The sequence below is a fragment of the Solanum pennellii genome, chromosome 1, assembly GCF_001406875.1.
Source record: "Solanum pennellii chromosome 1, SPENNV200".
NCBI lineage: Eukaryota > Viridiplantae > Streptophyta > Magnoliopsida > Solanales > Solanaceae > Solanum > Solanum pennellii.
The window spans coordinates 71614668-71628959 of record NC_028637.1 but is presented as its reverse complement, the minus strand read 5'-3'; the positions used below and the strand labels follow the sequence as shown (position 1 = coordinate 71628959).

Genomic DNA, 14292 nt, shown 5'->3' with positions numbered 1-14292 from the left:
CCCCCGAATAATGAGGACCCCTATTTATAGTAGTAGGGAGTGGTCTACTGATGTTATTTGATTGGTCGGTTTGAACCGACCAACCATATTGCTCCGTAGAAAATCTTTGATCTGATTGGTCAGAACATGTCACTCATACACATGTCATTATTCTAATGGCTCATTTGATTGGACTTGGATTGCCACATAACTTGACATGTGGCATCAGTTTAGTGGCTGATTTAATTTGACTTGCATTGCCACATAACCTTGACATGTGGCATGATTTTAGTGGTTTATTTAGTTTGACTTGGATTGCCACATAACCTCCACTATTTTCTTGAATTTAATATAATCCAAATTATTTTATGGATTTAAATTCAATAAAATCTTAATGCTTACAAGTTGAAATTACCAATTCAAGAATAAAAGAACAACATTCTTCAAAGTTACTTGTTTCTGGCTTAGTTTAATTCCAAAGATATAGCTATTATTTATTCTTCCGTTTATTCGTGGTTGAGATTCCAACAATCTTTAAGAAACATATTAACGTGTCTTTTAAGCCAAGAAAGTTTTGTTTTGGATTCCTTGCATATTTATCATTCTTGTCCAGTTGAGGTAAAAATGGTAAAAAAAAATCATTGTACTCTTCTTCGTTTTGCCTAAAATTGATATTTAAGTAAAATTATTCAAGATGTTACTACGTACAACTTGTACGTATTGCATTGGCTTTTATATCACAAATACGACATGTATACTCTTTGTTATTCTATCCCTCTAGAAAGTAATTTGTGGTATATATTCATTTGTTTCGGAAGATAAAATCTACTGTTTGAATGTGCTTGACATATGCCATTCATTACTTTTCTCAAGCTCAATATACAGTATTTAAAATATTTCTACACATTTTTAGTGTATTACTACTAAAGTAAATTTAGGAATATTTACTATTTCAGGAGTAAATTCCATATTCATTACTTCGGGAGTAAAATTTAGAGTTTTTGCTACTTTAAAAGACAATTTTAGATTACTACAATGAGAGTAAGTTTCAACTAAGTCGTGATATTTTTCACAACTAAGAGAATATTTATATTTAGAATTTTCATTAAATACTGAAACATTAACTTCACGGAATGATTCTATGTTGGTAACATTAACCAAAAATTCTAATTTGAATATGAAAATCTTATAAGTTAATTTTGTCATGTTTGCATTTACTTAAACTAAGTTCAATGTGCTATTAAAACAATTAATATGTCCTATTTGTTTCACATTATAATGAGAGATTAATTTGACCATAAGTATTTCAAATTATTGATTTTATTTATTTGAACTTTCTAGTTTATGTAAGAAAAATTGTTATGAAGGGTACTAAATCAAATCACTGATATCCAAACTTTCTGTTTGCTAGTGCAAATTCAAAGTCCAAACAACAGCTAGAGAATATAAAATTTGAAATATTAACTAACCATTTGAAACTCATGATTTCTACGTTTTCCTCTAAAATTTTAAACGTCTCCGTACAAATGAAAACTAAAACTATTTTCTGGTGTTTGATTGAATGATAAAAATACTTTTGTTTGAAAAATATTTAAAATATTAAAATAATGTGAAGTAAATTTTACTTGGTTTGATATTTTAATATATCGACATGTGATTAAAAATTTTACTTAGTAAATCCTGTTTGACTAAACTAATAATATTGAATTTACTAATATTTGTATTCGCGCTTGCACGGATATTTTTAAATGTTATAACTAATAAATTAAAATAATTTAAAAATTTTATCATTCACTTTTTCAAAAAAAAAAATTAGTTATGATACTACTTTATTACTATTTATATGATGATATTAACATAATGTTTTAGTACACAATTTTACTTGTTATTATATTATTCTAATATCTATAATCAACTATGTTTTTCTTTGAAGTTTTTTATATAATAATTTAACATCTAATTAAGGTAAACAATTAAAAATAGTTAAAAATGATTTATTTTTTAGCCATATTTTATGGAAATATGGTTTCAAATGTATGATATGAAATTTTCAAGACGGAAAAGGGTCATATTTGCCCTTGTACTCTTAGAAAAGAGTCATATTTATCCTTCGTCATACTTTTTTGATATATTTGTCCTTACCATCCAACTTTAGGCACATATTTGCCCTTGTACAGTTAAATATTGTATCACCATTTTTATTAAAATTTTATTTTCTATTTAGTGAACTATCAGACCCATTTAGTAAAATTCGACAGAATTAAAATAAAGACCCATTAACCCGATTCTAATACTCATTATCCCTAATTTCTATACCCATCTGCAACGCTTCAAAGAAAAAAGCCATTCACCTTAGAGGTCATTCCGACTACTTTGTCTATGACTAGGAGATGGTCTACAACATGTCTAATGGCATAGGGAAGAAGGAATAAATGATGGCTTCTGCTCGACCATTGTTCTTATGGTGACTAAAGTTTGAAATGAGATAATCTCAAACCTATTTGTTCTTTTGTTAATTTTTAATTATCAGTAGCTAATACTAGTTTTCTCTTGATTTTTTTTGTATCGTTTTCATTTTTTGAATCTTTTCAAAATCTGGAAAAGGATTTCAAAATCTGTATATATCTTCTTTTATTGCAATTAGGGTTCGTCAATTTTAGCATTTATAAACTTGATAATTGTAGAGCTTGTTATTTTGTCTATTTTATGTTTTTGTGTATTCTACGTCTTTAATCTATGATAGAAATTAGGGTTGTCAAATTTTGATACTTATGGGAATTTTGATAACTATTACTTTATGTTTTTAGTGTTTAGTGATTCAGATCCTATTGAATATAAATTTAAACTAAATGCTGGTTGTATATGGGATATCCATTTATTTTTAATGTAACCTTTGTCACCTAAATGAATGACACAGTGTGAATATTATAATGTTACTAAGACTTTTTTATTTTTCCATGGTTTATGGTCCTTAAATCTGTTACTATTTTGTGGTCACATAAGTTCACTTGATTTGAAGTTAAGCTTTGAATCTTTCAACGGAACATTCATATATGAAGTTTATCCACAGTCAAATACAAGCACTACATTATAATTACATACACGTATTGGCATTATCAAGAGATTGTTTCTTAAAATGCAACCAAAACTACCATCTGCAAGCAATTTTAATAGTATAATTCTAAATTATAACAACAATAGCTAATAAAGAGAGACAAAGGGAGAGTCTATCAAATTGTCAAAAGTAACTCTTTTGCAATGTAACTCTTTTTTAAAAAAAAAAAACAAAGGAAAAATGTGTTAGTTTTTTCTCATAACTTTACAAGAATGTACAAGTATTGTACACTACACTTTTTATAGTAAGTACTTCATAGCTAATGAATGATCTCATTTATTTGTCATCACTATACATGTGAAGGAAAAAGAAAGAATTTCACAAATAAATCAGAATGGGTTAAGGGAAAATTTTAGAAATGGAGACCTCCATTTCTGTTTGTAATCAAAATGGGGAGAAAGGAAGAAAAGAAGATAAAACAATGCACATTTATGCTTATGTTTACTCCATCTGTGAATGTTTTCTCTTCCGTCTTACTTTCAAATTCCTAATTTTGACGTCTACTCTAGCTGTGAAACCATAGTTGTCTTCTGGCTTGCTTTGGTTTGTTGTCTCTTTCACATAGGTTCATCTTGAACGTCTTTCTTATAATACTTGATTTCTTGAATGATGTAACTTTTTTTCTTGATAAGTAGTACCAATGATCTAACTGTATACTATACAATACTATAAGAAGACAATTACAATTTGAAAATCATTCTTCAAGCCAAATTAACAAATATAGTGATAAAATCTCATATACATCGATGCTTCTTTATTTACGCTATACGCAATGATGATTCGTTTCAAATCTTAATTAGATGAAAAACCTTCATGCGAAAGTCAAAAGCTTGTTGAGCTTGATATAAATGAAATAGATGATGATCACCTAAGTTGCTCGTCAATGATATAAATGAAATAGATGATGATCACCTAAGTTGCTCGTCAATCCTTAAAAAGTACACTATTATACCAAACAATTTACTTAATACACAACATTAACAATAATATGTCATATACATGTCTCTTTTTTTGTTTTGTTTTATAGGATATTAAAGATGACCTTGGTGGATGTTATCTTCAATTATGATGGAGAGTGGATTAAAAAAACAAATGTCATGTATTCAAGGAAATTAACCAATACTTGGACCTGTTATGATTCAGACCTTCTTTCTTTTATTGATATTGTAAATGAGTACAACAGTAAGTTAGGATATATAAGTGTTCAACAACATATAGCTACTGCTCCGTCTGGTAACTATTATGAGATTGATGGTGATGATGGTATAAGGCAGTTATTGTACTTAGTGTCTGATGAATTTAAGGTCCTTAACATATATGTTGTAGATGAATGTGAGCAATTAATAGAAGTTCAAAATATTTCTCAATATTTTGAGTATATGTTACAACAACTGAAGTTGGAATGACTGAAGTTGGAACTGACAGTGAGAGTGATGATAATCATGTTGAGGTAGAGTATGATTCTGATGACTTGAATAAGATTGCCTTTAAAAATAATAGGATTATTGATGAAACATTGCTAGATTAAAAAGAATTATGCATAGGTATTAGCTTCAAGGATATACCGAAGCTACATTATGCATTAACTTGTATGCTCTTGTAAACAAAAGAAACTTGAAGCAGTTGAAAGGTGATCCATCAAGGTTGAGGTATGAGTGTGTTGCAGGATGTCATTTTTCATTACATATATCTGGAGATAAAGACATGCCGGTGGTTAGAATAAAAACCCTGAAAAATACGCATGATTGTAATGAAGCATTTAACAATGGAAGGGTTGATCATCTTACAGTAGCATATTATTTCAAGTTTAAATTGCAAAATGACCCAAATTACATGATCAAGAATATGAGGAATGATTTAAAAGAAAGATTTGATGTCAATGTTAGTCATGGTAAGTGCAAGCGAGCTAAACGATTGATTTTGGAAAAACTTGAAGGAAGCTTTATAGATGACTATAACAGATCGACTTGAGGCTTCTGCAAATGACCTAAGGTCTAGTAATCCAGGAAGTGATGTGATTATAAATATGTCGAAGGATGCACTTGCCAATGGAAAGCGAAGATTTTTTAGGATGTTCATTTGCTTTCACGCACTTAAAATGGGTTTTAAGGATGGGTTAAGACCCTTTATTGGCTTGGATGGAACCTTTTTAAAAGGAAAAGCCAAGGGTCAATTGTTAAGTGTTGTTGGTCAAGATTGTAAGTCCCATCGTTACCTAATTGCCTCAGCAGTTGTTGATAAAGAAAAAAAAAGAACATGGAACTGGTTCTTAGGCCATCTTAAAAGGTCATTAGATCTCAAGGAGGCAGGTGAAGGAATAACCTTCATTTCAGACATGCAGAAGGTAACATATATATTTCATTTTTTTTGCAGCTAATTTATTTTTACATTAACTTTTAAGTTCATTTCTAAAGCTTCAATCGTTGACCAGTTCTTTCATTTTACTTCTGACCAAGATTAACTTTTAAGTTCATTTTTAAAGCTTCAATCGATGTTCAGTTCTTTCATTTTACTTCTGTCCAAAACTTAAAATTGCAGAATTGTTCAGTTCTTATATTACAATTTTGGTAAGAAGTAAAATGAAAGCATTGGACAAGTCTTTCATTTCAGTTCTGGACATTACTAAAATGAAAAAATAGAACTTTTTTTTTTGTTAATTTTTATCGTACAAGGATTACTTCAAGCAATGAAGGATGTATTTCCTGAATCACATCACAGATTTTATGCGAAACAGGTTGAAGTAAACTGGTGCAAAACATGGAGGTTAGAGGAACTGCAGAAGGTATTTTGGTGGTGTTCATGGACCACATATGAGGAAGATTTCAAAGACAAACTCAATATGATTGGTTCTTTTTATGAAACACCAACAGAGGATTTACTGAAATATCCTCCCAATGCGTGGTGTAGAGCTTATTTTGACATCGTGTGCAAGAACTATGAAGTGGTCAATAATTTCACAGAATCGGTGAATAAATGGATTCTAGAAGCTAGAGGCAAACCAATCATCAAAATGCTTGAAGAAATAAGAACTAAAGTCATGAACCAATTGAGGAAAAGGGAGGATGAAGTGAGATTATGGGCTACTGAGTTTAGCCCAAAGAGTGTACAATTGTTCAATGAGTACATGAAACTTGCTCAAAAATGTAAGGTAAATTTCAATGGTGATTATAGATATGAGATCACAGAAGGTTGTGATAGGCATACTGTAAATATGATTTTGAAGAGATATATATGTAGGCAATGGGATCTAAATGGAATTCCATGCCCACATGCATTTTCTGCAATGTTGTACAACAAGTTGGACCCTTTGAGTAAAATGAGTTGGTGGTATAGCAAAGAGGCATTCCTGCGTACCTATAGGTACAAATTGCAACCTGTTAGAAGTGAAAATTTTTGGAAGGTGGATACACATCAAGCAATGGAACCACCTGACCTAGTGAAGATGGTTGGCAGACCCAAAACTAAGCGAGTCAAAAAAAAAGATGAGGCAATTAAGAGGCAAGGCGAGTGGGCAAGTTCAAGAAAGGGGAGAGTTATGACATGTAACAATTAAGGAGAGCCAAACCATAACAGTAAAGGATGTAAAAAGGTAAAATATCTTCAATGTTAATAACAACTTACTTTTTTCCTGAAGTTTTATTTCTAACTTGTATATCTTACTTGCAATAGCCTCTCAATACAAGGCCAATGAAAAGGAGCAGGAAATTAATTGATGAACCTGAAGAGATAAACCTAACAGCACCTCAATTAAGACCAAGAATTTCAAGTCAAATTCCAGATTTTGAGTTATCTGAAACTTCAAAGCAAAGATCAAGCAAGCCATATGATACTACATTGCAACATACGATTCATCCATATTTGACAGTCAACTTCCAAAATCATGATTCAGATCCTACTATAAGGCCAATGATAGTGTCAGAAAATACAATATTCCGAGCCAGGCAAGAGGGACCAATTCCTTCAAGAACAAGGATTATAAACTTTGTTGGTGATCACAATGGATTGAGTGTCCCTTCGAATCTTCCCTACTCACCAACCAACCTAACATGGAAGGGAAAAGCTGCTATAAGTCAAGGTCAATTGGAGATGCAAAATAGACAAAAAAAAATTAAGAAGTTGAAGCCAAGAAAAGGACAAAAGTGATCTATTGGGTTGAAAACTTTTTGTTGTCATGGGGTTTAATTACTGATTATGATATACTTTTTAGTTAATGTATTTTCAGTTTTTTTTTTTTTGTGGTGAACGTTGAACATGAATATCACATTTATCCCACTTTTGTATATCGAAATATGTGTTTGTATGTGTGCACAAACAAAAAAGAGAATTATATATTTTCATGCATTAGATTCAGTGTAAAAAGTGCTTTCATAGCCTCAATTAATTTACTCTTTTAGTTGTCTAATTCATAAAAGATGAGGCCTAGTCTTATAGTTTAGTATGTATCTCACTTTGCGTATATACATGTGGATTGGTATGTGTGGATTAGTTAGGTGGTTGTGTGGATTGTTTTCTATTTCATTATTCTTCAATTTTCATGTAATTATTTTGGCTTATGTCAAACAAAATACATATAGTTTTGGTTTATTCAAGTAAAACAATTGTCTAAACAGAGTAAGAAGTTCCACATAACAGAGCTCTATTATGTTGAAGTAGTTGTTTGCATGTTTTTTTCTACTTCATTGTGGTTGCAGTCTTCGCACTCTAGTCAGCTATGCAGAAGGATCATATGGTGTTGAACTAGGAATCAAATGTGCAACACGACTACAGCGTTTGACTCCAGAATTCACAAAGCAAGCGTAGTGTAAAATGCGACATAATTCCTTCTCCATTTTTAGTCTCCGTTAAGAAGTTTAATCTGCTTGAAGCATCACATGTTGTAATTGGAAGGGACATACCAACTATCCTCGACTACACTAACATTCTAGTAGAAGTTGATAACAATATATCCCTCTTAGATGGAAAAATATAAACGATAATACATTTATATGACTATAGAGATCTCCAACTTCACATCTGAAACTTCTTGCAAGATTAAACATGAATTTAGTCGAGTAAAAGAATTTCATATTATTTCAATAGTTTAGCAGCAACATGCCCAAACACGTTAACTAATCTAGAGATATCGTGAATGTCCTCTCCCTACAAAAACATGTTTTAGGGACTATTGTTGTGACGAAAAGATGAAACTGAAAATCTAACAATAAAGAACACCCAAGTTTAACGTGGAAAAACCCTTCAAACCGAAGGTAAACACCACGGGATCGACAAGATCCGAATTGCTTCACTATAACAAGAAGAGGGTTACAAATATTCTTCTAATGGCTACACAACAAGTGCCAAAAGAGAACAAACAATAGCTACACCAACAAAAGATAAATAGAAAGAAACACCACCCAAACCCAGCTTCTGTTCGGGACCTAAAACAGGATCTTTCTGACCTCCGAATCCGATCTCCACCGTTCAAATCAGCCACCAAGATGTTAGGAACACTCAGTCCAAATTTCAGCCCGATCCAACGGTTAGTTAATCGGGAAACACGATCTGAACGTTGCTGGTCGGAGAAAAGACTGCAGCAAAAGAATCCTTTTCTTTCTCTCTTTTTCTCTTGTTGAAAGCTCTCTCAAAAACCTCTCTTATGTTTTAATGTCTTTCAAAGACAATACCAATGAGCAATTAATTATTCTCTCAAAACCATCCTCTATTTATAGAGTTGTGCTTTTCCTTATAAAGCCAAAACCAACTACAAATAGGATTACTATTCCAATCCTTTTCCTAATAGAATTGGAAACCAATTAAGGAGAATAATTCCAATCCTTTTCCAAGTAGGATTAGGCCATGGGCCTTTGGCTGGAACATGGGCAATAGCCCAACAAACTCCCCCTCCAGCCAAGGGGCCAAATGGACTTCAAGTAGAGGATCTCTTGACAGGCTTCCTGCCTGCCACACTTCTACAAAACTCATGATTGTCTACGATGAGTTCTTTCCACTTATCTCTATGAGTATCTAACATGGCTTCATCATAACCTTCAGGTTCTCCCATATTAGTCAATAGAATATACTCATCATGAGAATAACGTGTTGAGCTTCGCTTCTCTCTAGTAGATCTTCTACAAGAGGTTTCTGGAGCATCTGAAGCGGTCATCCCAACATGAGTTGGTTGATTATCAACCACAACATCATCAGTAGGAACAAATACATGTTCTACACTCTCATCATTGTCTTGATCATTACCTTGGGTTCTCTCATGTGCAAAAGATGTATCAATAGTAGGAATTGGATCAACATCAACTAAGCTCTCATCAGTATGAGAATCTAGTTTCTCAGTCTTGTCAATATCTTCAATAGTTTGATCTTCAAAGAACACAACATCACGACTTCTAATGAGTTTCTTATCAATTGGATCATAAAATCGATATCCAAACTCATCTTGACCATAACCAATGAAGATACATTGCTTAGTTTTAACATCCAATTTTGACCTCTCATCTTTTGGAACATGCACACAAGCTTTACACCCAAACACTTTCAAGTGATCATAAGAAACATCCTTATCAAACCAAACTCTGTTTGGAACGTCACCATCCAAAGCAACAACAGGAGACAAATTGATAACATAAGCAACAGTGTTAAGTGCTTCAGCCCAAAAAGAATTTGGAAGTTTAGCCTCTGAAAGCACACATCTAACTCTCTCAACTAAAGTTCTGTTCATCCTCTCTGCCAAACCATTTAATTGAGGAGTCTTTGGAGGAGTCTTCTGATGACGTATTCCTTGCGATTTGCAGTAGTTATCAAAGGGACCAATATACTCACCACCATTATCAGTGCGAATACATTTTAATTTCTTTCCCGTTTGTCTCTCAGATAAGGCTTGAAACTGTTTAAACACATCAAGCACTTGATCTTTGGATTTCAAAGGATATACCCAAATCTTGCGAGAATGATCATCAATGAAAGTAGCAAAGTAAAGTGCACCACCTTTTGACTTCACTTTGAAAGGACCACACAAATCTGAGTGTACTAGCTCCAATAGCTCAGACTTTCTTGAAGGAGGATGACTGTGAAAAGAAACTCTTTTCTGTTTCCCTTCTAAGCAATGAACACATCTTTTCACCTTTGCTTGTTTCATACCAGCAAGCAAATTCTTCTTAGCCAAACATGTGATCCCCCTCTCGCTCATATGATTAAGCCTCTTGTGCCACAATTCTGATAAAGTCTCGCTCTCCACCAAATTTATAGAGTCACCAAGAATCGATCCTTGTGTCACATATAAATTTGAATGTTTTCTTCCTCGAGCTAAAATCAGTGAGCCTTTGGTGAGCTTCCATTGACCATTGCACAAGTCATTATGATAGCCATCATCATCTAGTTGTCCTACAGAGATCAAATTTATTGGAATGTCTGGAGCATGCTTGACATTCTGAAGGACCAACGTTGAACCAGTATTGGTTTTCAAACAAACAGTGCCAACACCAAACACCTTAACCTCACCAGTATTACCCATCTTTAACACCTCAGAGTTAACAGAAGTATAAGATGAAAAGAAGTCTTTTCTTGGTGTGACATGTGATGTAGCTCCAGAATCTACTATCCAACTTGTGTCTTGAGATACAAAATTGATGACGTCTTTATCACAAGCGAAGAGAAGGTCATCATGGACAACAGCAACAACATTATTTTCGTTGTTTTCTTCCTTCTTCCCTTCTTTAAGATCTTGCTTCAATTGTTTACAAAATCTTTTAATATGTCCTTTCTTTCCACAATGATAACATATAATATTTGGATTCTTGAATTTTGACTTGCTTCTGCTTTTACCTCTACTCCTCGGATCTCTTGTCTTATGTCTCCCCCGATCTTCTGTATATAGAACATCTGAATGTGAAGATATGTCTTGAGATTTTCTTCTAACCTCTTCATTCAACACACCACTCTTTGCATATTCCATAGTCACCTTTCCACCAGTGGCAGAATTTGTTAAAGAAACACGAAGAGTTTCCCAAGAATCCGGTAGAGTATTAAGAAGCCAAAGTCCTTGTATTTCATCATCAAAATTCACACCCATTCCTGATAGCTGATCAAGAATACCCTGAAAATCATTTATATGATCAAGAATAGGACTACCCTCCTTGTATTTAAAGGTCATCAATTGCTTTAACAAGAATAACTTGTTATTGCCAGTTTTTGAAGCGTAAAGCGTCTCCAACTTTTCCCACAATGTTCTAGCATGTGTCTCATTCACAATATGGTTGCGAACATTATCTTCAACCCATTGTCTTATATATCCACATACTTGTTGGTGCTCAAATTCCCAATTTTCATCGGTCACATTCTCGGGTTTATGAGCAGAGAAAATCGGAAGATGCATCTTCTTCACGAACAATAGATCTTTCATCTTGCTTTTCCATATGTTGTAGTTTCTTCCGTTTAGACATACCATCTTGCTCATATTCCCCTCCATATAGATAACCTTAGCTCTGATACCAGTTGTTGTGACGAAAAGATGAAACTGAAAATCTAACAATAAAGAACACCAAGTTTAACGTGGAAAAACCCTTCAAACCGAAGGTAAACACCACGGGATCGACAAGATCCGAATTGCTTCACTATAACAATAAGAGGGTTACAAATATTCTTCTAATGGCTACACAACAAGTGCCAAAAGAGAACAAACAATAGCTACACCAACAAAAGATAAATAGAAAGAAACACCACCCAAACCCAGCTTCTGTTCGGGACCTAAAACAGGATCTTTCTGACCTCCGAATCCGATCTCCACCGTTCAAATCAGCCACCAAGATGTTAGGAACACTCAGTCCAAATTTCAGCCCGATCCAACGGTTAGTTAATCGGGAAACACGATCTGAACGTTGCTGGTCGGAGAAAAGACTGCAGCAAAAGAATCCTTTTCTTTCTCTCTTTTTCTCTTGTTGAAAGCTCTCTCAAAAACCTCTCTTATGTTTTAATGTCTTTCAAAGACAATACCAATGAGCAATTAATTATTCTCTCAAAACCATCCTCTATTTATAGAGTTGTGCTTTTCCTTATAAAGCCAAAACCAACTACAAATAGGATTACTATTCCAATCCTTTTCCTAACAGAATTGGAAACCAATTAAGGAGAATAATTCCAATCCTTTTCCAAGTAGGATTAGGCCATGGGCCTTTGGCTGGAACATGGGCAATAGCCCAACAACTATCAGTCATATTTAGCAGATGAAACTATAAATGAAATATAATTGAAAACAAGAAACATGAAAGGTAACCAAAAGTATATCGCTTCCCACAATTTTTGTCTGATAAGTTCGGAAAAAAGACCCCAACTACTTTCAAAAACTTGATGACAGGGAAAACAACTGAACTGTTAATGTGTGCAGAATCCCCAAAAGAGGAGATAATGTGTTATGCTATGGAGTACTAACAGCATATGCAATACATCGGCAGGTTCTTTTGTCTATGTCCAAGTGACTAGTATTAGCTACTGATAATTAAAAATTAACAAAAGAATAAATAGGTTTGAGATTATCTCATTTCAAACTTTAGTCACCATAAGAACAATGGTCGAGCAGAAGCCACCATTTATTCCTTCTTCCCTATGCCATTAGACATATTGTAGACCATCTCCTAGTCATAGACAAAGTAGTCGGAATGACCTCTAAGGTGAATGGCTTTTCTCTTTGAAGCGTTGCAGATGGGTATAGAAATTAGGGATAATGGGTATTAGAATCGGGTTAATGGGTCTTTATTTTGATTCTGTTGGATTTTACTAAATGGGTCGGATAGTTCACTAAATAGAAAATAAAATTTTAATTTTGATAAAATATATGCACATGGAGCCATGTAGGCACCACATAGATTAATAAAATGGTGATACAATACTTAACTGTACAAGGGCAAATATGTGCCTAAAGTTGGATGGTAAGCGCAAATATATCAAAAAAGTATGACAAAGGATAAATATGACCCTTTTCTAAGAGTACAAGGCAAATATGACCCTTTTTCGTTTTCAATAACATGTGTAACTTCTTTTTAAATCGTGCATTTATTTTTATTTTATCCTCAATTTATGTATATATTTTAATAAAATTTAAAATCCATGAAGGCTTCTGACTTAATTTCTTATTCTACGTGGAAAATTGAAATCAAACTAAAATGTGTCGTTAATAGTATACTTTGTCATTAAAAAGGTTATTACCATCGACAAGATTATATCGTCCCCAATTATTTTATTTCAATCAGTGACGATATTAATTGTCTCTAAAGTAATATATATTTCATAGTTGAACAAAATCTAATTTTGTCACTAATGGGTACATTTTATATACAAAACATTATTTTGTTCTTAAAAGTATTAATTAGGAATAAATTTAATATACTACAATAAGATTAATTTTCCACCATCTCAAGTTCTTAATCCTTCCCAGGAGCTCCCACAATATGTTTTCTTGGGACTTAACTCACACCCAGGTTAGAAGTGAGGAGTGCTTATCATCCGATCAACTCTCGCTTATCTCTCATTTTTATTTTATTTTCTACTTCATTCACTTCTTTTAAATTTAACTTCTATAGAAATAATACTTATATGATTATTTATATACAAACACAAATACATGAATTTACCACCTATAATTCATTCAATTGTAGATTTTATATTAATTTACATTAATCACAATAATAGTTATCAAACTCTTGCAAACATATTACTGCATCAACAAAAAAAAAGCTTACTATATGATCAAATCAAAAAGAAAAAAGAATAACCAAAATAAAAAGTATACTACTTAAAATTATTTTTAGTATCTAACTCTACCTTCATCAATGTAAATGAAAACTGAAAAATATGAAACAAAAAAAATCAAATATCTATATCATTCTTATAATTCAACAAATATAAACAAACTTTTATGATCAGAACAATACCTTCTTTTAAAAAGTTCTTCATGTGTTTCAAGCAAATTCAAAGAAGAAATATATAAGGTGTTAGTGAAAAAACTTACAAGATAATAAAATCAAGATTACAATTGAAAATAAAATGAAGAAAGTAATCTCTTCAGGCTGAGGCGCGGATATCTCGCTCTCTTTAAGGAGATTCAAGCCCACTGCAGCAAATGTTTTCACCGGTCCAGCAGTAGTTCTCTTTGACTTGTCCCCTCCAGGATACAACAGCCTTCACAAAGTATAACTCAACAACTCTGGACAAGAGTT

The 14292-nt window shown here is 32.8% G+C and overlaps 1 protein-coding gene across 1 annotated transcript; it reads left to right on the top strand.

Moving 5' to 3' along the window:
• Nucleotides 1-5042: 5042 nt before the first annotated feature.
• LOC107022779 lies at nt 5043-7894 on the top strand. Its single transcript, XM_015223372.1, has 4 exons — nt 5043-5438; nt 5829-6605; nt 6764-7035; nt 7786-7894. The coding sequence occupies exons 1-4, from the start codon at nt 5043-5045 to the stop codon at nt 7892-7894; spliced, it is 1554 nt and encodes a 517-aa protein (XP_015078858.1).
• Nucleotides 7895-14292: the final 6398 nt, after the last annotated feature.